This window comes from Echeneis naucrates, chromosome 6 (assembly GCF_900963305.1).
Source record: "Echeneis naucrates chromosome 6, fEcheNa1.1, whole genome shotgun sequence".
Taxonomy (NCBI): Eukaryota; Metazoa; Chordata; class Actinopteri; order Carangiformes; family Echeneidae; genus Echeneis; species Echeneis naucrates.
In genome coordinates, this window is record NC_042516.1 from 288,178 (window position 1) to 315,837 (window position 27,660).

Consider the following 27,660-nt stretch of genomic DNA (forward strand, 5'->3'; position numbering starts at 1 on the left):
ACACTTTCCTATTCATTTGAATGAGAAAGTGTGTCCAAACTTTTGGCCTGTGCTGTATATATACATAATCATACTTATTTGTATAGCGCCAAATCGCCATCAAGGCACTTTACATATCGAGCAGGTCTAGACCAAACTCTTTATAAATTTATTTAAAGAGACCCAACAGATCCCCCGATGAGCAAGCACTTGGCGACAGTGGCAAGGAAAAACTTCCTTTAAGAGGCAGAAACCTCGAGCAGAACCAGGCTCAGGGGAGGGGTACCGGTTGGGTTGAGAGTGGGAGAGGGGAAGAGAGAGAAAGAGAGAGAGAGAGAGAGAGAGGGTGAGAGAGACATGGGGGCCACGGCAAAGTTGGGTAGAGTAGGGACAGAATGACAGCAGGAGACATATGATGCTGTATATATATATATAGAGAGAGAGACAAAGACAGGGAGAGAGAGAGAGGTTTTTACGCATTATATGTAGGTATTCATTTTGGGGTTTTCAGTCTACTATATTCCACTGCCATGTCTCCTTGGCCATTTTATTCCTCATTATCAAATAAAGTTAGTCCATGCCCCCACCCCCTTATAAGCTGTCTGTCAGTCACCTTTTTCAGCCCTACCTTCAACGCAGACACTGAAGCTTCAGCTTCCCCAGAGTCACTAGTTAGCATATCAGTTTGCTCTGGAAATGATAAGCACCCCGATGATGTGGTAGAAGGTGGCGCACTGCAACCTGGAGAATCTAATGCATTTTAATGAGAACCCTGGAAATTAAAACCTAGGGGTGCTATGAGGGGAGTGGTAGTAAGAGCGCTGTGTGAAGCTTCCCACTTGTTCCCTGGCATGCAAACCATCCCCCATACAGGAGTTAACCGTCTCTCTTTCACTAGATTTCTTTCCCTTTTAAATCACCTCAGAGACCCTGGGCCTGTCGCTTCAGAGAAGGAATTAAAAAGGAAACAGCCTCAATCCATTTAGCCCTGTTTTTTCTCCTTCAGTCCCTTTTCTTCTTTCCTCTAACTACTTTTTTCGCCATTTTGGTTGAATGCTGATCTCTTCTGGCAATGATGATCTGTCCTTATTTGCTGCCATCTTTATCCCTGGACCAAATGTGACCTGTCAGGTTGGATCAAGCTTGTTGGAGCTCATTGTGGCTCAATGGAGAATTAATGGCCCAGAAGCCATTATCTGGCTCTACTAAAATCTCATAACCTTTCTCTCATTCTAGAGCTGTTTCTTAAACCAGCTTGGACACACACACAAACACACACACACACTTTTGGGGGCAATATATAGTTGTACATCTTTCTTAGACCTAGACAGAAGAAAAATGGATTTAGACTCTGGGACTCAAAACATTAAGTGACAGCTGAAGAGCTTTAAATCTCATGACCATAATGTTAGACTCTGCCAGTTGTCAAAAGAAATCAAACAGTGACAATGTCCCTACTGCCCTCATTTGATTTAAAAGTCCAATTTTTTTATTTTAGATTTAGATTAGTTCAACCTTCTAAACCAAACCATCCTACTATCCACCTGGACTTTTGGCTTAAATTAATGATTATAAAGGCCAGAAAGTGTCCTGTCAGTAAGTGCTTTTGCCCATTTTTCCAGAGTACTTAGAACCTTCTATATGTGGCAGTTTCCTGTATGTCGAAAGACTCGATTAACGTTCAACAACAAAGGAGCAGATTCTGCAATATCTGGCAACAGCACAAGTGGAATTACCATATTGACCCTATATAGCTATGAAGTGCAACTTCTCAGTTTTCAGAAACTGCTGGAATTTCTCAGATAGAGCAAACATTTGTGAACTTACGGTAGTTCGAAGTGTGTTGACCGCTGGTGACAAACTCGGTTTAGAAGAGTTAAAGTAAACTCCTTCTTACTAAGTTCATGCTCTAGGCCTCTTTTTTGATACGATACAAATTTAACACAACGTAATTTTTTAAAATGCCCATTTAGAGGAAAATAGCCCGTATGTATTTTGGGGGATGGTTACTGTATGATAGGCAGCCTGGACCACACAATCAGGACACATTACAGAGCAGGTCAGATCCTTTGTTAAACCAAAAGGTTAAAAAAAAAAAAAAACAAAAAAAAAAACAAAAACAAGATGACAATGGTCACATTATAAACTGGATGCTTCAAAAGAGTAGCTCAAAAACCAATGACAAAGTTGATCAAACCAATCTGACTGGCCTTTGATCTGAAGTTAGTCCCCCCAAAGTAGCCTATAACAGAAAGGTTCACACAGTTTCCTGCTACATAAATGAAGTGCTATGCTAGCGTAGTTGCTTCACAATGACTGGCAGTGAAAGTCATAAAAAGGCCCCCAGTCTCTTGTTACACATTTCCCACTATTGGTCTATTCCAGGGGTTGGCCACCCGCGGCTCTTTCATCCTTATACTGCGGCTCTGAGTGGCTTGGGAAAATAAATTACTAAAAAAAAAAAAAAAAACAAAGTATTTAATTGAAGTGTATTTTATTTGTGTTAGTTCTTTAATATTTTAGTTCTAAATTGGAAGATTATTGTGATCTTGACATATTAGAATAAATATATTTTATTGTTTTTCGTCGCTCAAAATAAACGTCATACTCGCGAAAGCCGGTGTACCCGCCAAAACGCCGTCCATTTGTCGCGACTTTCAACCCCAGCAAGGCCAAGTATGGAGAAATGTAAAAAAAGAAAAATATCTGAAGAAAATAGAACATTCAATGATGCCTGGGCAGATTCATTTGCATTTACCTCTGATGAGAGTGGCCTACCAGTACCAGTACCAGCAGCTATTCTCCACCATGAACTACATTAAAAACAAACACCGCTCACGCCTCACAGATGACAGCTTACAGTCCTGCGTAAAGATGAGAGTGACTTCGTACAGCCCCGAGTTGCAGACGCTGTGCGCAGAGGTTCAGGAGCAGAAGTCCCATTAACCAGGTAAAATAAATATTTATGCAGATATTTAGCAAATATGTATTTTTCATTGTTTAGTGACACAGTGCTTTTTTCCCCAATTTTTTTTTTAAATTCAGGTCAAGGCTCCGCTACAAGCTCTGAAAGCCCAAAAGCGATATAAGGATGACGCCTTTTTTTGCTTTTGTTTGCTACATGGATAATTTAAGTTCAGCTTTTTAATTTATTTGAAAGAGACATTCAGACATTGTATTATTTTTTCAAGAATTCAAAATGTTCAAAATGTGTTCATTACATAGATAAAATTTTATTTTCTCTGTAGCACTTTGTGGATTTCATAAGCAACACACTTTAGTTGTTTATACAAAGTGTAAAGGTAAGAAAAAGCAATATATACAGTGTTATCTTCATTTTAGATAAGATGATAGCCCATCTTCAAAAGGGTAGACAAAGCACTAATAAGTGTACGGCTGGGGTGAACCCCAAAGCATGAAAGGGAAGTTGTTGTTGTTGTTTTTTTAAATATTTTTTCTTTCTATTTAATAAATGTGTTCATAAATAAATTCATTTTAGATGTCTAAAAGTATCTGCGGCTGCTTACTCACCTGAATTATAGCGTGTTCCCTAATGGCATTTTGTCCTTCTTAATATTGTCTAACAATAACCTGCAATGCCCTCTAAAATACAACAGATATAGGAACAAGACTGTCCAGTGCATTGTGCTATTGTGCTGTCTCTTCTTCTGAGGGATGCGGGAGAAACTGAAGCTGATTCAGACAAGTTTGTGTTTGCGTGGATGTGACACACTGAAAGAGGAAAAAGGTGAGAAGGGCATCCTCTAAAAACACCACCGCACAGCACTTATGTATTGCCTCGGTATAACAGGACAGAACTAGAATACAAAAGCTAGCCATGCACTTAAAAAATACCAGTGTTCATGTCTCTAAAGAAGCAGACACTATTTATTTTTGGCAACTTGGGTAACCTGAGGAGACATTTTCATCCTTTACAAATCTCGGTAGGAGATGGCGACAGGGGCAGAAAGTAGGGTGTAGAGTGAACTCTGCTTAACTACACAGACAGTAAACAGCTGCAACCCAGCTTTTACAGTAGTGTAGTGCACATTTGCCAGCACATATGGGCCCATATACATGTGGGCCCTCATAGATCTTATATTTACATTCACTGATTTGGCAGATGTTTTTATTCAAAGTGAGGGACATGAGTACAGAAAAAGCCTTTGTCCAACATCTGTTAAATCAGAGAAGGTCATTTGAGGAAATGCCAAAATGGGTGTTAGAAGAGGAGATGTTCTCTGATGAGATAGTGTTTCAGAGATTGGTAGATTGATGGGATAAAGAGGGCTGACCCTGCTCAGATAAACATGAAAAACTAGCTTCACAGAACACATTCATCTACACTACCAGTCAAACGTTTGGACATACTTTCCTATTCATTTGAATGAGTCTTTTTTTTTTTTTTACAGGGATTGGAAAGTACCTGGAGGAAACCCACACAGGCACAGGGAGAACATGCAAACTGCACAGAAAGGCCCTAGGCCAGGAAGTTAAACCCCTGACCTTTTTATTGTGAGGCAACAGCGCTAACCACTTTGCTGCCATAAATGTAAAAATGTTTTTGTGCGGCACTTCCGGTAAGCCGCTTTCCCTTACTGGAGCTAATGGTGCAAGCTAATGTTGATCAACAGTGTCGTAGGTACACCATAAAGAAACCTTAAAAAGACAAGATGGGAGGCTGGTACCACATCCTCAGATGCTTACCGACTGACAGTACCAGTTCCAGTACAAAGCTGATGTATTGCCCAGTCAAAGCAAAGCTGACCTCCACTCTGCTGGGGTCCTTACTACGTCGGCCGTTGTTGCTGCAGTCATGCATGAAATAAAAATTCAATTGACACTTGAAAATAAGTAGCCATTTTATTCAACATCAAGTTGTATGTGTAATTACATAGTCTGAAAATCTTTTGGTACTATTCAGTTCTTGAAATATAAATTGTTCAGAATAAAGCAAGCTCATTAAAGAAACACCATCTTTCTCATAAATTGTAATTGTTTAGTTAATGTAAACATACACATTATATATGTATTATATATGTCTCTCTCTCTCAACCCAACCAGTCGAGGCAGATGGCCGCCCCCCCTGAGCCTGGTTCTGCTCGAGGTTTCTGCCTTTTAAAGGAAGTCTTTCCTGCTCATCGGGGGATCTGTTGGGTCTCTTTAAATAAATTTATAGTTTGGTCTAGACCTGCTCTATATGTAAAGTGCCTTGATGTAACTTTGTTATGATTTGGCGCTATACAAATAAATCTGATTTGATTTGATTTGATTTGATGTATGTATATCATATGTAAAAATGGTAGCACAATTAAGGCACAGTGGTCTGTAACTAAATAAAAAAAAAAAACAAGTTGACATGACGTTTTTGCCTAAATGTACTTTGCCATTTTTAATCAGCATCATCATGAATGAACCACAGGCAAAGGGATTTATCGTCTTTTGGCGGAGGGTGCAGATCATATGGCGACTTACATCCACATTCAGCTCTCGTACGTGGCCGATGTTCAAAACACTCCCTCTCTGGGTAAACTTTGCGTTTATACCAGTTATTATGATAGCCCCTATTCGCACAAGAGACCCTGGTCTTCCTTGAAGCCATTACTTAACAACAAAAAACAAAAAACAAAAAACAAATATCTCTCTGTAGCTGCAGTAGACACAATTTAGCTAAAAGCTACACAGTGGTGAAGAGTGCTGGACCAGAAGTGTCGCACAACAAACCTGAAGCTGGCTGTGCTCTGTCTTGCCTGAGTGCTTCCATGAAAAATAAGGTGAATACAGAAAGGCACAATTTGTAGAAAGACAACACAAGGCCCTTTGGTGCCCCCAAAAATGCCCTCTCTATTTTCCCCTTATTTATTGTCCTTATAAAAATTTGTTCACATAAATAGCATGGGATGCCTAATTTGTTCAATTACTCATTTCTCGACGGTCTTTCTGCCGTGCCGTGCATCCCCCCTTCAGTTGCACTACATGGACTATTCCATGTTACGCATCACCATCATCACAGTATGGTGCAGCTTTGTCTTTCTTTGGCCTATTGCAGAGTCTCTACTCTCAGCAGCGCTGTTTACTCCTTCTGGTAACTTTACCAATGACACTGTCAATCCAAATGGCTCTGACTCAGTGAGCAGCGATGCTAATAACGTTAATATGCATAATCCAGAAATTGATTAAGACAGACTTGCAGTGAGTAACAGCATTTGGATATCGATTAGGACACCAATGACAGTGAGACACATATTCTTGTGGATAATCCAGCACTCTGGCCCAAGCAACTCACTGATATAGAGCGCTGCTCAATCATTAAAATGGGGCCAGCCCAGGTCAAAGACAAAGATTTTCCACAAAATGAAAAGGGCCGCAGACACACAGATAGACAAAGGCAGACTATTACATAGTAATGAGACATGACAAGACGGTGAAAAGCTCTTTGTTGGTCTACAGTCAAAGTGCAGATAGTGTTTTTTTGCTTTTGCTGTAACCTTTTTGGGAAACAAAAACAACTGAGTGAGGCTGGATTTAATGACTGAAAAAGCTTGAAATGCATTTAATCAACCATGAAAGGTCTGAAGAGCACAGGAAAACTGCTGATAGCTGGCAGCAGCTCTCATGTCGGCTTGAGACAAAAACAACAGATAATCAGAATCAGGACAAAACTGAAGTTGAAGCAAAACGGTGGAATGATCGAGGAAAAAATTATTATTATTATTCAGTAATAATGGACTGCACACCAGATTTGAGTCACAACAAGCAGCTCTCAGGTGTGCTGAGAATTGTAAATTGTGATTAAAAGAAAAAAAAAAAAAAAAAGCATAGTGGTTTATAAGCACTTTGTTGGATTTCTCTCGGCCCATGATACTAGAGGCAAACGCCTGTTTGACAAATTTTTAGGGCACTTAGAAAAACTAGGTTTGCACCTTGCTAACTGTTGGGGGGGGGGAAGTCATGCGACAATGGCTGCAATATGCTAGGCAAGAACCAGGGAGTCCGGAAGAGAGTGCTAGATCTGAACAGCAAGGCCTTGTGTGTTCCCTGTGGGAGTCACACACTGAACCTTGTTGTTGGTGAGTAAGTGCCAGTCAGTTTCTTTGGCCTATTGCAGAGTCTCTACTCTCTCTTCAGCTCCCCAGTACAACGCTGGACCATCCTCAAGGTCATGTGGTCTTTACCGTACAGGCACTGTTGACGACGAGGTGGAAATTTCGGATTGAAGCTGTCAAAGCCGTTTGGTATCAGCTGCCTGACATCCTAAAGCCGTTGACTGCACTAGAGGAGCATGCCAAACAAAAGCGGGATGCAGAAGTTGCCTCATCAGCTAGAGGCATCTACAAGGAGATGTAGCCTTTTAATAATAATAATAATAATAATAATAATAATAATAATAATACGACAGTCTTGAACAGATGGGTTTTGAGCTGTAATTTGAATTGTGTGAAAGAGTCAAGTTTCTAAGTTGGGGTGGTAATGAGTTCCAGAGACGGGGAGCAGAGCATTCAGCCACTCTGCTCCCCATAATGGTGAGACAGGCGGAGGGGACAGACAGTTGAATGGAGGAAGAGGATCTTAGGGTTCAGGAGGGAGTGGGGACGTGGAGGAGATCAGACAGATAAGGGGGGGGCGAGGTTGTGGATGGTCTTAAATGTAAGCAGGAGGACTTTGAATTGGATGGGGAATTGGACCGGGAGCCAGTGGAGCTGTTGGAGGACACGAGTGATGTGGTGGTTGGAAGGGGTCCGAGTTATGATGCGGGCAGCTGAATTCTGGACCAGCTGAAGTTTATGGAGGGATTTATGAGGGAGGCCGAAGAGGAAGGAGTTGCAATAGTCCAAGTGGGAAGTGACAAGGCTGTGCACAAGGATGGCGGCAGCGTGGGGGTGAGGGAGGGGCAGAGCTGATTGATGTTTCGTAGATGGAAACAGGCAAACCAGGTGATGTTATTGATGTGGGATTGAAAAGATAGTAAGGTGTCCAGGATGACTCCCAGGCTCTTAACTTGGGGGGGAAGGTGAAACAGTCGAGTTGTTAATGGTGAGAGAAAAGCTGTCGGTTTACGATAAGGTGGATTTGGTGCCAATGAGGAGAACCTCGGTTTTATTACTGTTTAGTTTACTGAACCAGATTTTTATTTCAGACATGTAGTCAGCGAGGGAGGTGGATGGGAGAGAGGACAAGGGTGAGGTGGTGAAGTAGAGCTGGGTGTCATCAGCATAGCAGTGGAAATGAATGTTGAATTCGTGAAAGATATTGCAGAGGGGAAGGAGGTAGATAATGAAAAGTAGGGGCCCCAGGACAGAGCGCTGGGGCATGCCAGAGGTAATGGAGGAAGGGATGGATTTCAGGGACTTGAGTTGGATGAATTGAGCGCAGCCAGAGAGGTATGAAATAAACCACTCCAATGGAGTGTGGCTGATGTCGATGGAGGATAGCCTGTTGAGGAGGGTGGTGTGAAAGGTGGTATCGAAGGCTGCACTCAGGTCAAGGAGGATGAGGATGGTGAGGAGTCCAGAATCAGCTGCCATGAGGAGGCTGTTGGTGATTTTGATGAGTGCAGTTTCTGTGTTATGAAGTGGGCAGAATCCAGACTGGAACTGTTCGTACAAGTTGTTATGGGGTAGATGGGAATGGAGTTGGGAAGCAACAACTTTTTCAAGGATTTTGGAGATGAAGGGTAGATTGGATATAGGACGGAAGTTGTTGAAGTTGGAAGGGTCAGCATCGGGTTTTTTCAAAATCGGTATGATGGCAGCAGTTTTGAACGATTTAGGGACAGTTCCAGTGGTGAGAGAGGAGTGGATGATGGCAGAGATCGGGGGACCAGGGAGGGGGAGCAAGCTTTTACAAGTTGTGTGGGGAGGACCAGGTCCGGTTGGCAGGTGGATGGCTTGGATTTCTGGATGACTTCTGAGACTTCTGAGACAGTGGGGAGGTGGAAGGAGAAGAATGGGCGTGTGGACGGGTGAAAGTCAGCTGAGAAGCTGATGTGGGGGATTGATCTGAGGTGCTTGTGGATGTTCTTGATTTTTTTCAGTGAAAAATTACATAATGGAGTTGCAGAAGGAAGTTGTGAATAAGTGAGAAGGGAGTGAGTCCTGGGGTTGGGTGATATTGTTGAATAGGGAGAAGAGTGACTTGGGGTTTCCTTTATTGGCAGTGATTGTACTAGAGAAGTAGTGGGTTTTGGTGCTGGCAATGGAGCAGCAGATTAAGTCCAGAATGTGTCATTTGGAGTGTGTGAGATAAGTGGTATGTTGGTGACATCCAAAACTCTCTAGACAGGAGGTGAAGTCTTTGGTGAGAGGTAGATTGTTGTTGTCCATGTGGATATTGAAATCACCCAGTATTATTATATTTGGTGAGAGCGATGATAAGTGTGGTGTGGAATTATTTCAGCTTTAAAAAGGAAGATGCTGTGCAATGTCAGGTGTTGCGCAGAACATGCTGTGCTACTGTTGCTACTTCACATGGCAACACAACAAACCTCTTCCAGGTTCTGTATCTTTAGTTTGCTGAATGTTTAAAAAGTGCATACTATTAAACAGTACCTTTTTTTCTTTCAAATACATAGAGGCAAACCAAAAGATTTTTTGCTCTTATGTTTCTGTAATGATCAGTTACATTAACATGTTATTTCAACTCTTGCATCATATTGTGACCTTTGACCTGTGAGCTTTTAATTCTAACAAAGACACCCGACCTATAGCAAAGAATATCCTGTATTTAATGTATCTAATATTGTGTTGGCCATATTAAAATAATTCATGATGTTTTGTAGAAAAAAAAGGTTAAAATAATAATAATAATAAAAAAATAATAATCACAATCGCAATATTGGAGAAAAAAAAAATCACAATTAGAATGGTGTGTGCAGTGTTGGACAAGTTATTTTTTAAAAGTAATTAGTTATTTCTCCCAAAAAGTAACTAGTTACTCAATTACAACTGATAAAAGTAACTATTGTGTTACTTTCAAGTAAATGTTTAAATGCTCGGAAGTGTATGAACTTGGACCCCATCTCCACCCTTCTTTAACGGAACTTAAAATACATGAGCATGTTCAATTCTAAGATGTCCAAGTACCTTTGAATTACATGACACCGATGTGAAGAGGCTCCTTTGTCCAGGGCAAAATGTGCATTTCAACATTCCATTCATTCCTTTCATTTTTTGGAGGGAAAAGTAATGGCTATACTTCCATTTAGAGAAGGCTGCAATTCCTGTTTCCTCATTGACTGACTATTTTGTGTTGTTCATTGCATGTCTGATTATGCATGCTTTCGAATTTCTGTAAACAGCACCTACCCACCTCGACCTCTGATTGGCTCATGAAATTTTACTCAACCTCAGCCAATCGTCATCATGTATGCGATTGCCTCATGCCCACTAACCAAAGAAGAACAGTAAAAACAGTCTGCCTCTCAGCTCAGAGATCAGGTTGGTCTGTTGAAAAATCAGCTTCAATTATAATAATGCACTGCATTTTTGGCAGCAATGGTAACAGTTATAAAGATGGGAAGCAAAACCAATTAGATTACTGTTTACTGAAAAAAGTAACGCCATTTTCCCCATCATTGCTGGTGTGTTATCGGCTGCTACTCCAGTTTACCACACAGTTCCCTGTGGCGTAAATAGCTGTTTGTTAAAGCAATGTTCACAAAATGATGCAGCACTGTGACATACCACTTCCTGCTCTTCCTCCATGAGGAATAGGAGCCAATCAGCTGGTCTGACAGGTCAACTCTCCCCATGAAGCAGTCAGAGCTGATGGTACTGGCACTTCGACTGCCGTGTGTTTTCTCCCAACCTTGCACACTCTTTTCACAGTGTCCCCTGAGAAGGCAGTGTGCAGAGTGGAGCACACACTCACCTCCCTCGTGTCCATCCACTTGATGAAAATGAGAGCTCGCTCCCCGATCCATCAGATTTGTTTTCACATGGTATTAAGTTTGGTTTTTGGGGTGCCAATTCTTGTGTCCTGACATGTTCCACAGGGTCCAAAAACCATGAACAGTGCTGGCCTGGTGTAAATTATCACAATAAAAGTGATATCCAGATCTCAGGAAATTTTTGTTGATGAAACATCACGGCATGAAATGACAGCCCATTTCCAGTAACTAGACCTCCCTGTTTAAATGATGAAGTCAACAGTGCAGCCTGTGTTGTCAGACAGCACAAAAAGTTTCATCTTTCTTTAGAAAGTAATTTTTTATGTACTGCTTCATGGCAATTCTGACTTTGGTGGCTACCATGCACTCATCCACTGACAGGTTTCACTGGGGGTTGTAAACAGTTTTGCAGGCTACATATAAACTGTCATACAGGGGGTGTAATCTGTGCTGACAGTCATAATCACCTGTGCCTTTCTGCTGTCACTGAGGGCATCTTCAGCAGGGTCACTCATGTGAATGTTCCAAGTGATGGCGAGGAACCTTACTTGGACCTTACTTTCTGATAAGGCATTAGGTTAAGGCCCATGGAAAATGGAACTGGCTCAGCAAAATTCTCTTATCTCCGGCAGCTTCAAAATCCCCATGTACTAATACAGTTCAGCCTCTGTGAGCTCAGTCTATTTGAACTTTTTGCCTGCAGCAATATTTTTTGTTGTATTTTTATTTGTGTTGGCACACAGTGTTTTGACAGTAGCATGGCCAAAGCACATCCTGAACAGTTCAGATGGAGATGGATTGTCACTGCATTCAGATAGAGGTGGTTGCACACCTGGACTCCTTTTGGGCAGGAAACGTAGTGGGGGATGTGCAAGTTGTCAGGCTCATTTTCACTTTTCGAGCCAGCTACATCACTAGTGAGTGTCTCTGATCTGGAGCACTTGCCAGTGGAGTGTTTGCTGCAGCCTCTGTTTGCTGGAGGCCGACTCCTTTCTCTCTACTCCTCACCCTCTTTCTCTCTCTCTCTCTGCCTCCCTCCAGGGTATAAGGTGCCTCAGGAGCCCAGGGGACCTCAGTTTCCTCCTCTTCAACATCAACACTGCACATGGTGTGATAGAAGTTTTCAGCACAAGAGTAATGATGCATATTTGGTGCCAAATTCTTTCAGTTGTGTATTTTCTATGGAGTCCTCTTTTACCCCCTTTTCACGTCCTGTCCAGGGGATTTGTCCTGACTGAATCTTCTATCCATACAGGGGAGGCATACTTAAATTCTTATACTAAGGCATCTCTGAGTAAACTTCATGTATCATTTTAGTATCTCAAGGCTGGGCTGAGTGTCCTCTTTTTTGGGAATCAAAATAGGGTCACCCTAATATTTACCTAACTTTCCTCTAACAAAAAGCAATTATTTCATGAATATACATGTATTTCATGGGAGGATTCTACCCCTTCAACAATGTTGGCTTCATCTCCACTGTCAGCAGAATCCAGATGAGATGATTGGACATCTTTGCCATCTTCATCTGAAGCTGTAATTCGTTTGAAAGCTTCCTGCCAGGTGTAAAACTTTTCAGTGCGTCCACACTGCACAAATATGTATGTGGAAGTGTGTGATGAGTGTGTGGTGAGTGTCTGTCCAAGTGATTTTGTGAAAGAGCAAGAGATTAGACAAGAGTAAAACGAAGTTATATCGCAAAAAAACTACAACTCCTGGGAAAAAAATGTTACTTCCATGAACTATCATGTGATAGTTCATGTTCACAAAGTGATGGCGTATATTTTAACGTAGGAAGTGCTGTAAACAGCTGCATTATAGATTTTATATTTTTGTTTGTGCTTTTTACTGGATTTCTGCAAACCCATTAGTGCAAGGAAAGAGAGCTCTGGGACACACTGAATGCCTGGCATTAAAGTGTAACTCCGGTTTTATATGCAAGAAAAAAAAAATTGCTCTATCTTGTTTGATAGCATTTCTACCGGCATTTCAAAATAGAGACGCAAATGTAAACACAGGTGCTCCCGTTGGTTTTAACGGGTTTAAGAAAAGGTACACAGTATATTTATTTCTAAGTATAACTGCAGACTGCTTCACCAAATGACTTCTCATGACATCAGAACACCTGAGAGGGAAATATGACTTGTCTAATCAAACCTTTTTCTGTTATCTCCAGCTAAGATCCTTTCTCAGAACTAATTTGGGTCATGAATTGACTTTGGCTGTCATGAATGATTGCTTCATAAGGGGGATGCTTATAAATCCATTTCTAAAATGTACTGCCTTTTGCTGAATGAAGGCCCAAAACCAGGTCTGCATTTCTCTACAATGTGAATGGGAATGGGAATCAGATCTTAATGTTACAACTGATGAACAACCCTGGACAGATTTATGCCAGAACAGCCTGCCAGTTACTATTAACACCCAATATATATTAACTATAACATTCTACACCAACCGTAGCCCAGAAAAATTCATCAATTCAAATTAACCTGTCAGAAATGTGCTTCAGATGTGCTATTGAAGTTGGTTCCTGTCTTAGCCTTTCTAGCCTTAGTTCTGGGTTTCTTTCCCTACTAGACTCAATTGGCTTTTCCCAGCATGTGAATGAACCCACTCACTTTTATCATATTCTTGATCTTGTTCGAACATATGGCATTGAAATTGACAAGTGAAAAGGAAAGGAAAAGATAACAATTCTTCCCCAAAATTCTCTCCTGACTGACCATTACCTCATTACATTTGAGTTTACTTTAATGGGCTATTCAGCTATATTCAGGAATAAATTCAGCTATAGAAGATGTTTATCTGAAGCTGCTGTGGCTAAATTTAAAGAGAACATTTGGTCATCATTCCCAACGATGCCATATCTAAATTCAAATGAGGATTTCTCCCATACGCAGGTTGATGACCTTGTGACTAGCACTATGGCCACACTGCGTTTGAATCTCGACAATGCTGCCCCTCTAAAAAAGGAAGTATTCAATCTGAGGAGGTTGGCTCCCTGGTATAGTTACCAAATCCGTGCCTTAAAGCAGACATCAAGGAAATTAGAAAGAAATTGGCGTTCCATTAAGTCAGAAGAGTCATGAATTCTGTACTACAGCTCAACTCCATGAACATCATGCAGCAACATGTTCCTGCCCATACCCTCCCCCCAATGCCTATCTCACTCTCTCTCTGACTCGAGGCAGATGGCCGCCCCCCCTGAGCCTGGTTCTGCTCGAGGTTTCTGCCTCTTAAAGGAAGTTTTTCCTGCTCATCGGGGGATCTGTTGGGTCTCTTTAAATACATTTATAAAGAGTTTGGTCTAGAGCTGCTCTATATGTAAAGTGCCTTGATGTAACTTTGTTATGATTTGGCGCTATGCAAATAAATTTGATTTGATTTGATTTGATTCTTCACTGCAACTGGCTGTGTACAAAAGTGAGACCTTTCTAGCATGGCATCTGCTCCACTTTAACCACAGCAGTTAATGCTCCACTGGAACCTGAACTTTGTCTATTGGGGAACTTTATAAGTATTCATTGTTCTCTAAATAATGCGCAACTTAAATTCATGGAAATTCTTCTTTGGCCAAGTAGTGCATTGCAGTATCATAGAAATCGGATTCCTCTATTCGTGCTGACAGGTGGTCTTGGGAGATAAACAACTGTATACCCCTGGGACAAAAAAAAACAACAAAACAAAACAAAACAAAAAAAACAAAAACAAAATCACCTATATTCTCAGAAACCAATACAGTACCTTTTTGAAAATTTGGAAGCCATATTTAAACCACATAGCTTACAACAAGTAGTCTTGTGTATTAAATTTGAGCACTGACCCATTTTTCCAGGGGTGGGGGTTGTATCATGTTGTTATACTGACGTGTATATATATATATATGATATTTATTCTGTTACCTGAACTTGTGTATTGACCAATACACAATGATCAATTGGCAGGGCTCATTAAAAAGTAATTTTTTCTAAAAAATCAGTAAGACACTATAAATTCTGGTTTTCACTCAAATAGAATAGGCATGAATAAGCATTTGACCTGGGCCAACAGTCTCTGGAGTAAATACAAGTACCTGTTCTGGCTGGATCAGCATTGATGATCAGCAACACTTGGGTGAACATGTCTGAACATGAACATCTTCACCTCTTTTTCCTGTGTAACGTCATAGAGCAGCCACACACCTGTCAAGGTGCTGTAAAACCAGAAACACAGCAGTGAGACTGTCATATGACCCTAAAAGGGCTGTCAACTTTCTGTTATAAATGATCTGACCTCATCATTTCTATTCAAAGTAGCAGAGTAGGTTTATGCTTAAATCTTACCCACATAATAATGGATATTTTGGACTATCCCTCCTTCATTACGTTCCCAAAAATGACAGCTGTGCTGCACAGGTAAGCAGCACGTTACAGCAAAAAACAAACAACAAAAAAATCATTCTTTTTTCTCTTCACTTGTTAGTTTCAGCTTTGTAGCTGAAAGTTGTTCCAAATGGCTTTGAGTTATTTCCAAAGGGTCTGTAATACAAGACCCCACTGAACATCTGCACTTCTGCAAGTTTCAGTGCAAACGCAACTCAAAAGTGTTGCAACAAAGGCAAGCAGCACATCAAACTTGGTGCAGCATCTTAAGTACCAACAGCCTGGCCTTAATGAAGACTTTTGACAAGTTACTAAAGCCTGTTTCAGTCATTTATGTATTAACATTATTACTGATGTTAACATGCCCATTGGCATTAATATTGGCTACTTTATTGTTGTTATTGTTATTTTCTCAGGCGGAAAAAATATCCCTCCATGCCAGTGAATATCAAGGGAATGGGCATTGAGTTAGTGATAGGAACCTGGGTATTCACCTTAATGACAAACTAGACTGGCTACATCACGCATCTGCACTTTACAGGAAAAGCCAAAGTAGACTATCTTCTCAGGTGACTGAGGTCCTTTAGAGTTAAGAGGGAACTGAAGACCTGCAATGACACTGTGGTTGCATCAACCATCTTCTATGGAGTTGTCTGGTGGCACAGGGCAGGTCTGGTATTGTGGCATACCAAAATCTCTTGGTATGCCACCATACCATATACTGTATGGTATATAAGAGATTTTGGACAATTCCATGCTCCAACTTTGTAGGAACAGTTTGGGGATGGCCCCTTCCTGTTCCAGCATGATTGTACACCAGTGCACAGAGCAAGATCCAAAAAGACATGGATGAGAGAGTTTGGTATGGATGAATTGGACTGGCCTGCACAGAGTCCTGACCTCAACCTGACAGAACACCTTTGGGATGAATTAGATCTGAGACTGAGAGCCAGGCCTTCTTGTCCAATATCAGTGTGTAACCTCACAAATGCGCTTCTGGAAGAATGGTCAAAAATTCCCACTCCTACACACTAGGGCTGAAGGATTAATTGCATTTGCGATTATGACACGATGTGAAAAAAAAAAAAAAGATTTTCTAACTGCAAAGGCTGTGATTTGACCTTCTACTAGTCACATGATGTAGTCATGTGGCTAAAATGCCAGTTACCAGTGCCTCAACTTCATTTAAGGCCAAGTACCAGCCGGCATGGATCACTAAACAAACTCTTCGAAAGCGTTACTCCGTATGATCACAACTCAAAACGACATGCGGAAAAAAAACAAAAGCAATAATGGAGTTCATGGCGTCATGCATAACCACGGACAATGCATCCAATATGGTGATGGCAGCACAGCTGAATGAATGGACCAGGCTCCAGTGTTTGGGGCACCGATTACATCTTGCCATCAATACGTAAATTAGTATAGTGATGTATATGGGCGTGTGCATGCGTGATTGTGTGTGAGCAGAGAGAGACAGTGTGTGTGTGTGTGTGTGTGAGTGTGTGAATGAGTGAGTGAGTGAGTGAGTGAGAGAGAGAGAGAATGTAAGAGTGGGAGGGAGATAGAGATTGTGAATGTGTGTCTACCCCAAAATTGTCAAATTGTCAAACTGTACAAATTACACTGTATTATTTTGTATTACAGGACATGCACTCAAAGAGAGCAATAGGGCTGTACAAAAAGGCGGTGGGGCACTTCTTCCACAGCTGGAAGAAAAAGGCAGCCATGACTGACTCACAGAGGAAGTTCAAACTTCCAGAGCACAACCTCATCACTGAATGCACAACTAAATGGGGATCCAAAGAAATTATGATTGCCAGGCTGCTCAAGCAGCTCAAAGCCATATCTCAGGTATTGTCAGGTGACCAATGTGCACATTCCCACATCCCAACCTGGCAGGATATTAAGGTGTTGGAGTCTGTTCACAAGGCACTGCATCTTCTCCTGGACGCAGATGCTCTATCTTGAGAAGAGTATGTGAGCATCTCCCTCAGGCAAATAGGTGAAGAAGTCTCTTGGCAGCTTTTCAAGACTACTGTGGCCTCTTCTACTTTCCCCGTGCAAGTTGAAGATGTCGCTGAGGCAGAGTTCAACAGCTACCTCATGACCCCTGCCACTGATGGAGAAGATGGTGTGGTGGAAGGTGCACAAATTCAACTTTCCACAACTGTGCAAGATGGCCCACAAGTATCTCTGTATTCCTGCCACAAGTGCTCCCTCAGAGCGTCTTTTTAGTGCTGAAGGGAATATATTGACTTGCACTTGTTCATCTTTAAAAACAGCAAAAGTTGACATGCTGGTTTTCCTAGCAAAAAATGTGTAAGCTACTGAGAACTATACAGAAGAATCCTTCTGGTTTGCAGTGCCATCCTCATTTTGTACTTTAGTGTGTAAGTGAATATAATTCATTTGTGTTCAAAACGTTTTATTCCTTCTCAAGATTTTGACAAACAAATACATATTTTGTGTTCATTCGGACTTCGATTTACCTAAAAAATGTCCAAGTGCAGAAAATTGTTTTCCTTACATTTCTTGCACTTTAGCATCTGTGGCTTTACTGACTGAAGATTAGTACGCTTCTTTTATATCTATATTTTATTTATAGACAATATAAATATATCAAAATGTTTACACCACTTTTTTGCACATTTTTGCAGGATTTCTTTACTTTTTTCCAGTGAATGTTTACAAGGCTGCAAGATAAATATTATGTTAGTTTACAGCTGTAATTGAAGTAACTAAATAAACAGTCCCCATTTTCTATCAATTTATGCTTTATTTACCTTTATCTTAACAATGGCCTATAAGAAAGGAAAAAACATGGATGTGATATTGTTTATTTTATTACAATATGAATTACTGCTTGTGTTAGAGGAGAAATACATGAAAAGAGGACCTTGAAAAAGTAATTGCATATTAAATCACAATTGCATTATTGAGGGGGAAAAAAAAAATAAAAAATAAAATCGCAATTAGATTATTTTCCAAAATTGTTCAGCCCTACTAAACACACTCCTAAAGCTTGTGGAAAGCCTTCCAAAAAAAGCTGAAGCTCTTATAGCTGCAAAGGGTGGACCGATGTCATATCAAACCCTTCAGATTAAGAATGGGATGTCACTTAATTTCATATGCGAGTCAAGGCAGGTGAGTGAATAGTTTTGGTAATAGTAGTAGTATGTGTTTGCCAAACTAGTGTGGGTCATGATGGACTCCATCATGATGGACTCAGTTAACAAGTGGCCAGAGCTCAAAAACAGCCTCCAATTCACCCAACACGAACTGGACAACATAAGGAAAAAGACTGAGAGGCTCTGAGAGGAAAACGAACTACAGGAGTAAAAAATGAAAGTTGTTTGTGACAGTCTCAATATCTACCTGGAAAACCAGTCAAGAAGGAACAACCTAATCTACGACAGCATCGAGGAGTCGAACCATGAGACCTGGGCAACCACAGAACAGATAATTTACTTTATAAATCAGTAACATACTGAATCTGGCTGGCAAATCCATAGACATTGAAAGAGCACGTAGCACAGGCAGGCCAGACCACAACAGCACAAGACGTCAGCCAGTTGTTGTTAAATTCCTTAACTACAAGAACAGAGTCTCCATACTGAAAAAAGCGAAAACAGAAAAATACAAGCATCTACATCAACAAGGATTTCTCACTCAGGTGAGTGACAGAAGGAAAGTGTTATTGCCACAGTCGTATGAAGCTGACCTGAAGTTTGACCAGCTGATCACCCACCCCCTACGGAGAAAGAAACCTCATCCCAGCCTCAGCGCAGACGGATCTGAAGAACTTATTGACTTATTGACAAATATTACCAAGATAAATCATGGACGTGTGATGATTGTTTATCTCTTTCTATTTTGGGAATGTTAATGACAGCGATTCTGTTAACTTCTCACCTGAGGAAGATAAACTCAGAAATTCATATGAAAACATGATTTTCAATCCTTTTGAACTTAACCAGGAGACAGCAGACCTATTTTCATGTATTTCGCTCCCACTCCTAACATACTGGTGGCTAGAACATAAGCATGTGTGCTTACATTTAAGCTGGTTGCATCACCTACTCTATGTGCGGGTCAAGCCTGACGTAGCTGTAACTCTGTTCCAGCTGCCTGATTGGCTTGGCACGTCGCTATTCTCTTTATCATTGGCTGTTCATGTTGTCAAAACATGGATGGAATGAGCTCTATCGACCATGTCTTATATTTCTATTAAGCAAAAGTTATTTTGCGATAATTATCGTTATTGTTTTATCGCCCAGCCCGAAATGCATGCAAATTTAACATTTTTTTTTTCTAAACGTGGGTCTTTCACTTGCAAATATAAATAAATAAATTTAACAAACCCAGGTGGAAGTCCCCTCAAGCATACTGATGGATGTTATCCTTCATTTAACATTTATCTTTATCATTGTTTTCATCATCAAATCTTTCCTCCATAGAGGCAGAGCACATTTAAGCCCCGCCCACACCGGTGGGGAAAACAATCAAGAGTTCTCCATTGACTTTGTATTGTGTGAAGGTGTCTCTTGTCAGTCTCCGTGTGCCAGCAAACACAAACAAATGCCCAAAGGCTGCTGTGTGGCAGGGTGCACTACTAACAGGGTAACGAACCCTGATCTAAGTTTTAATAAGCTGCCGAGTAGAAAACAATTAGCCTTTCAGATGAGAGAAATGGGTACAGTAAGACGAGAGGCGCATCATGCAGTCAGAGTTGGACACAACTTGGATCCATTCACTCACAAAAAGAGTTATCAGCATCCAAAGATCCATAATTTCTCATTGTTGTGAGTGTATATTCCTAGCAAAAAGGAAGATAAAGCAATTAGCCCTCATTAGATACTTTTCTCATGCTAAGCTTTTATTAGAATATTTTGTAACATAAGGGATGTGATGTCAAATTTTATAAAGCTAATGTAAGATAATAAAGCTATGCGTATTATTTTTAACTCTAAGGTTGCTGAATTGGCAGGGCTAACTATAGGAGCTGAAGCTAAGCAGGCTAATGTACATCCACCCAACTACGTTTTAACCGCATGTTTGAAACGTTTGAGTAATAAAAATCTATTTTAAAATGATGATGTAGTAGTGTTGATGTAGCCTAACTTATGCAGCACAGAAAAGTGTCAAAATACATGGGAATCATTAAAAAAAAAAAAAAATCAGCCCTGTACTTAATAGATCCAGCCTGTTAACTCTGTATTACAGTCTCGTATACCCACACCTCTTATATTGTGATGTTGTCAGGGTCAACACCTGTCGCACGCATCTCCACAAACTTCATTTACTGCAAAAAAAATTAATGAGAACAGTTACAAGGTTGAATTTCCAGGCCCCATCTGCTCCTTTTTCTAAACTCAAGATTCTAAATATTTTTTACATCAATCAAATGCAGATCCCTAATTTCATTTACAAGGGACTTGACTTCACCCATTCACTACCTCTCCACTTCCAACATTATTTTTGTCTCCACAGAACACAGTTATTTAACTAGACAAGCATCTCACCTCCATCCACCCCGATGTCATCCCATTAGAGGGCAATATAACATTAACTACAGAGGGGTCACCCTTTGGAACAACAATTCAAATCTAGTATCCACTTCATCCCTTGCTATTATCAAATGAAGATAAAAAAAAAATTATAAAATAAACTCATAGCAGAGGTGTAAACAGCTGCTGACTCAGCACCAATTAACTTCTGCTTTGCTTATCTGGCATGCATTTTCATGTCATTTTTGTTTGTTATATTGTTGCTCCTTTTTATCTTTTATTTTTTTTTTACTGTTTATTTATGATGTGTAGTTTAATTTCTGTTTCAATTTGTTCTTTTCACTTGTCTTGCATTCCTGATAAAGTAGGGAGGCGGACTACAACAGTAACTCAACTGTACCATTATGAGCAGTCGACTCAATAGGCCTTCCCGAATTTCTGACCTCGCCCATCGCCCAGCTCACACTGGGCGAGGGGCAGGGTACACCCTGGACAGTTTGCCAGTCCATCACAGGGCCACACAAGGACAAACAGAGACAAACAACAACTCATGCTCGCATGCACACCTACAGTCAATTTAATGTCGCCAGTTAACCTATACATGCATGTCTTTGGACGCTGGAAGTAAACCGGAGTACCGGGAGGAAACCCACACAACCTTCTTACTGTGGGGCGACAGCGCTAACCACTACGCCGACGTGCTGCCCGTGACCACACCACTCAAATGTAATTTGAGGCCCTTTTTGCCTTGAGTGGGCAGACTTCACAACAAACAATGCACCCAGTAATCTGTACACTTCACACCCACTCCGGTCAATAAAAGACTGCAGATTCTCTTGTACATATCTGTTAATATTGTAAATATCTGTTGGCCTTGTACCAAGCAAGTTTTTGTTTTATATATATATATATATTTTTTTTTTTTTCTTATCTCTGTGTGTTTTATTCTTTTCTCATATGTTTGATAATGCTTTGTCCTCACTGAGGGACAAATCAAGGTTTATCTTATTTTATTATTAGATATTAGCCATGGCTCGCGGCCTTTAACTAAAAACTAAAGAATAACATTAGCAACAAAACAAAACTATTGGTTATGTGCATCTAGAATGATAATAGAACATTTCAATTTAATACATTTACATTAATGTTTGTGTCCGATAAGTGTTATTTGTTCTTTTAAAGTCAGAGTGAAGCAAAGAAAAATTTGCAGCCCCTCCAGATGGATTTTTTTTTTTTTTTTAGAGAAACTGCTTTATTCAGTATTTTCATCAGCTGTTCTGTTTCCATTGAAGAGATGTCCGTGTATAATACAGTTCTAGGTAAAAATCTCCTGAAAACTCAACTTCAGAATATTGATCAGTAAGCCTCCCCTCAGAGAACATACAAGCATAAAAATCTGCATCAACATATTTCAAACATCTTCCCTTTTGTAACATCTTATTTAAACATTAAAAAATTTCAACATTATTTTAAAACAATTTTAGCATCATTGCTATTTATTTATTGAAAACTATTCAAACAGACACCCTTATTATTCACTTGAAAGCCTTTCTGTGCATCTTGACTGAAGTTGACTGAAGTCAAATAATTAGCAGAGATAAGCTAAGGAGATGTTCCTAGTTAATTTTCTTGTGTGGCATTGCCACTGAAGTTACCTGGAACTACATAAGGAGGTGCTCCTCACACTTTGCAGTAGCCAACATCAGGTGTACCAGTTGAGCAACTGTTAAAGGCAGCTCACAGCCTATTTAAAAATATCTTTTGAAAGTAAAACTATCTCACCCTGTATTTCTTCCAGTTTTAATCACATGGCGAATTATTTTCTGAACGTTTGACTCAGATGTCCCCTGACTGGAGGTCAGCTTTCTCCACCCTATTACTGACCCTCTCATAACTCATACACTGCATGAATAAGGTGAAATGTGCTATACTATAATAAACATTATTCAAATAATATTGTAGTAATTTACCATTTAAATATGAACATACAAAATATATATTCTCGTTGAACATGCAGTAAAGTAAATGACTTTCGGCGTCAGTGCTGACACTGTAGTAGGATCATAATGTTGACCCCCCCCCCCTCATGTCTCTGTTCGCTATATTTACACACATGTAGAAAAACATCCGGCACTGTGAAGCAGGCTTTTCTATTGGGGGCAAGCCGCCAGACACGCTCCGGTCCCTGCTACAGCAACATCTGCAGAGGCAGAGCCCGGGGAATGCCAGATCGGGAGAACCAGGACAGACAGCAGCTGTGCGGACACTTACCCCAGTCCTCAGTCAAAGTGCAGCTTTTGTCTTTGCAGACAGCCGAGCCGTTAGCTCATCTCGGCAGCATCAGCGCTTCAATGTGTTGCAGAGACGATTCTGAACCGGAGCCGGGAGTGGACAGGGGGACACCGGCGGACGCGGGAGCTGTTGGTAGAGAAACACCGGCGGGTTCAGTCATCAGATTGCCCCACAAACAGCCGCGGCTTGCCGGCGCCGGTCACAGGCTTGACTGGTTCTAAAGAAACTAGCTGGCTTGTAACCGACTCCAGTCTGCTCTGTTCAGTCTCCACCTCCAGCCGACAGAAGATCTCGCGCTCAGATCTCGCGATGACACTCGACCTCTCTAATTAGAACACGATAATCCTTGAATTCTGAGCTCTGTTTTTAGCACTAGTATGTAGATCGTTTACATCATAAAAGGTTAGACCGAAGTGTGAACCACTTCTCTACATTTCTAATTAACAGCAGAATATAGCTACAGCCTGATGTTCATAACAATCCAGCAATATCTAACACACTGTGCCATAATAAGAGACAATTACTGATTGTAATGTTCAAAATTTTAGCTGCATACGGTTGGATACCCTAGCTTAATTTATATCAAAACAACTGCGGCTTACTCTCACTACAGCTGGAAAACACATATATCTGAGATGCATTGAATTTAAGAAGGAGAGTGGTGCACTAGTGAAATGCTGATGTACAGTATAGCAGTTTCATTTGACCCCTTGCATTTATGACTTCACCTTATTTATAAGACAGACTGTCTTATTGAAAAAGATAGATAGACAGGTTGTTTTAGTATTTAAATTTTAAATGTAAGTAACTATGGCCTCACACAGTAAAGTAAAATGTTGCAGTTTTATCAGGTTATTTCACAATTATGGGAAGGAGCAGAACAATTGTAAATAAAAGGGAAACAAGTCCTTCAACTAAAAAAGAAAAAAATCAATAAAACAGTAGGACAGAAATAAACTAAAGTCTGCTCTGTGTTTCTAAATGAAGATGCGAAAGTGTAAAAATCAAAGAATTTAAAAGAGTTTAGCTGTTGAAAAGCCATTGTGACACCAGAAGAACTGTGGTAATGTTAAAATGTAGAAAACTAATAAATAAATATAATAGTCAGTAAATTGCAGTAAAATTTCACAGCTGAACAGATGATGCAGGAGCAGGAGGCAATGACCTCCATTAATGCCTCTGGTGTAAGGAACTTAAATGTGCTGAGTCAGCTCGAATGTGACCTTGAAATGGGAGAGTCCAGTTGCTATTTTAAGAACATAGGATGAAGGGAAAAAATACAAAGCAAAACAAACAAAAATAACAAAAGAAAAAGAAATGGAACATGAAATGGATGATTTGAGTCCTCTGACAGATGAGATAATGAGTTGATCTGTCAGATGGAGAACATTTGTGTCATCAAACTAATTCCAATAAATCCTGAGAAAAGAACACATGAAACATCAAAAACAAAGCAGTACCCCCATCTTGAGACAGCAACTGGCACTGCCAGTTTTGTTTTCAACGTTGGTATGTTGAGAATGAGCTAACATACAAATCACACAAGTTATTTGCAGTCTCATTAAGCACAGATACTAAACTCTTGGGGAATTAAAGCAGTGGGCAATTGTGGGTTTCCTTTTAGGTTGATCGGTGACTCCAAATTGTCTGTTAAATTAAATAAAAAAAATGTAAAAAATTAAAAAATTTAATTGTATAAATTGACCTGGCGCTGTTCAAAAAAAGGCAATGCCTTTTTCATTCCACATCCTTTCATTATATTCACAACAGTAAATAAAATACAAAGCATTAAAGCAAAGTTCAATCAAAAAATATCAAGTTGGCACTTGATGCCATGTAAAAAGTCAAAGTATACAAAGTTTTCTGAAGTACACAATTAAAATATTCGTTTTTTTAAAAAACACAGAAAATATATCAAAATGGCAACTCAGACATGCCTGCAGGGTCACCCACAACCCAAGATGCCGACGCATATCACATATTCACAGAAAGCCACCTGAATCTAAGAACGAATCCTAACACAGTCGAGCTTGTCTGCCAGTAGGTGTCGTTGCATGCCCTTTATTCTGAAGACTGACACATAAACCGAGCATATGGAAATATTTCATCATACAGGACGATTTGACCGGTTATCACGTGAGTGTTTTCAGATGTTTACGTATTTGTTTTACATTTTAGATCATGGGGCAGCACATTGGAGGTCCGGAAGCTCATATCTCACAGCAAATAATAACTCTCCCGTTCATTGAGACCAAAATGTCCTTTTTAATTTCTACTGTTCGCATAGTTTTTTTTAATTATCTCCTTTTATTTTTACTTACATTGTTCTGCAGCCTTTCTTACTCAAAAGACTTTGACGTCAGAGTAGACAGTAATTGGCGATGCTGTTATGCTGCCTTCAAGTCGTCTTTGTAAAGACCTGATTCCAGGTATCCTATCTGATATAAAACTAACGCAATTCTTCTTGCAATTCGTTTTATACTACGTGCGATATCTCATATTTATAACTTCCCATCTAGATATTCGAAGCGGTTTTAAGCCTAACCTTAATTCTAACCGTCAATTTATCATTTTTTTTATCGCAAATGTTGCTTGTGAAATCTAACTACCTTGTGTAAAATATATATCGCAAGGTATCATTATATCTATAAAAAAAATGTTGTTTAAAATGTTTTCATGCGGAAACACGGTGGAAAATGATCTCTCTCTCTCTCTCTGTGGATGTAACGTCCAATGGGAATTCTAGCGTAGTGTGGTGTTTATGGAAATGTTGACATTTTTCTTCAGCACGTGAAGGCAGCATGACTGCCCCTCAGTCTCGACTGGGAGGATACAACCATTCCGATTTAGGCGACCGTTGCCAACGATGCGATTCCTCGTCTTACGAGCGCAACCTGGGCACAGGCACCTCCTGAGTGCCGCGGTTACCCTGCGGAGCTTGCACCACCCTCGCCTGCTCTGATACTGTTCAGTTGGCAGTACTCGAAGCAGACAAGGCACCCGGCGAAGACCGGACTCAGGGCTTTATGTTTACCGAAGACAGGCTGGAGAGGTGAGCTGAGCTATCCGTAGTAACTTTAGCCTGCTACATGCTACATGCTAACCACGGCTAGCTGTGAGATATTTAAAGCAGCCCATGGTGTACCTGTGGGGTCAGCGCTCTGTTACATGGATGGAATGTGTTTGTGTACAGATTACCATCAGCCGGGTTTGTAAGTAAACTGCTAGCGCTGTAAAGTGAAAGAAATTAAGCTGCTAGCGTAAATCAGGTTGCTAATGTTGATCAATCAATGTACAACGAGCTAGCCCCTGGTAACGTTAGGCTAGCGTCAATTGGCCGTACAACCGTCGGGCCCGTTATGCAGCTGACTTCTGGGTTAGTTTGTCAAACTCGGCCGGCAGCGGACTATACGTGCGATTATTGGAAGGCTTGTGTGTAGTCACCAAAAAGTTGAATATGGTTCATTATAACAGGAAGAGGGAACACATGATGATAGGTGAGCTACCGACGCTAGAGCAGATATTCTGTCAAAACTGTCTATCCTCTGAATAATCGCCGGATTACGCATACAGCTTCATCCCCTTAGCTACAATTTATATTGAACGTTTCTCCTAATGGGAAATTTTTAATTCTGTGATACAGCCAAGTGTATCTTTTCATGATGTGCGAGGGAGTGGATAGCTGTATCCGTGTTGGTAGATGAATATCAGGAAGTGTTAAATTTATATTGACTCAATCCCATCACTATCTATTGTTATTCAATAACTTCTTTTTTTTTTTTTTTTTTTACTTCTTGTCCTTCAGGAAGCCTCAGCCATGGGTTTCTCCTACAGCCTTTCATGAACTGAGTTAAGCTGGACCCACACAACTCAGCCAACCAGTCCCTACTTACAGTGGGGGCTCCTCTATCCCCATCACAATCTCCAGCTATGGCAGGTTTCAAGCGGGGCTATGATGGAAAGATTGCTGGCCTGTATGACCTTGACAAGACGCTGGGCCGTGGCCACTTTGCCGTGGTCAAGTTGGCCCGCCACGTTTTCACCGGGGAGAAAGTGGCAGTGAAGGTGATTGACAAAACAAAGCTGGACACAGTGGCTACAGGTCACCTCTTCCAGGAAGTTCGCTGCATGAAGCTGGTCCAGCATCCCAACATTGTTCGTCTGTATGAAGTTATAGACACTCAGACCAAACTTTACCTCATCTTGGAGCTAGGTGATGGAGGGGATATGTTTGACTACATTATGAAACATGAGGAGGGTCTCAATGAAGAATTGGCCAAGAAATATTTTGCCCAGATTGTCCATGCTATCTCCTACTGCCATCGGCTGCATGTGGTGCACAGGGATCTCAAGCCGGAGAACGTGGTCTTCTTTGAGAAACAAGGACTGGTCAAGCTAACCGACTTTGGCTTCAGTAACAAGTTTCAGCCAGGGAAAAAGCTGACAACCAGTTGTGGATCTCTGGCGTACTCGGCACCTGAAATACTGTTGGGCGATGAGTATGATGCTCCAGCCGTAGGTATGCAAAATATGTAGGCTGAAGAATGATGCTAAAGTAATGAGTTCAGTTGCATTGTTAATTAGAACATAGAAAAGTTACAATACGTTGCTGCCACACAGGATGTGAGTT

The 27,660-nt window shown here is 40.6% G+C and overlaps 2 protein-coding genes across 3 annotated transcripts in view; one reads left to right on the forward strand and one right to left on the reverse strand.

Annotated features, from left to right (window-relative positions):
* The window catches only part of pomgnt2 (protein O-linked mannose N-acetylglucosaminyltransferase 2 (beta 1,4-)), a 35,502-nt gene extending 12,223 nt beyond the window's left edge, over window positions 1-23,279 (reverse strand). For both annotated transcript variants that reach the window (XM_029505365.1, XM_029505364.1), the window contains exon 1: window positions 23,010-23,279. The gene's annotated coding sequence lies outside the window, so the exon portion shown is untranslated. The remainder of the gene's footprint in view (window positions 1-23,009) is intronic.
* A 2,553-nt stretch (window positions 23,280-25,832) lies between these two features.
* The window catches only part of snrka (SNF related kinase a), a 38,231-nt gene continuing 36,403 nt past the window's right edge, over window positions 25,833-27,660 (forward strand). Inside the window, exons 1-2 of the mRNA XM_029503460.1 lie at window positions 25,833-26,082; window positions 26,836-27,549. Of these exons, the coding sequence (XP_029359320.1) occupies window positions 26,961-27,549 (589 nt within the window). The 5' untranslated portion in view covers window positions 25,833-26,082; window positions 26,836-26,960. The remainder of the gene's footprint in view (window positions 26,083-26,835; window positions 27,550-27,660) is intronic.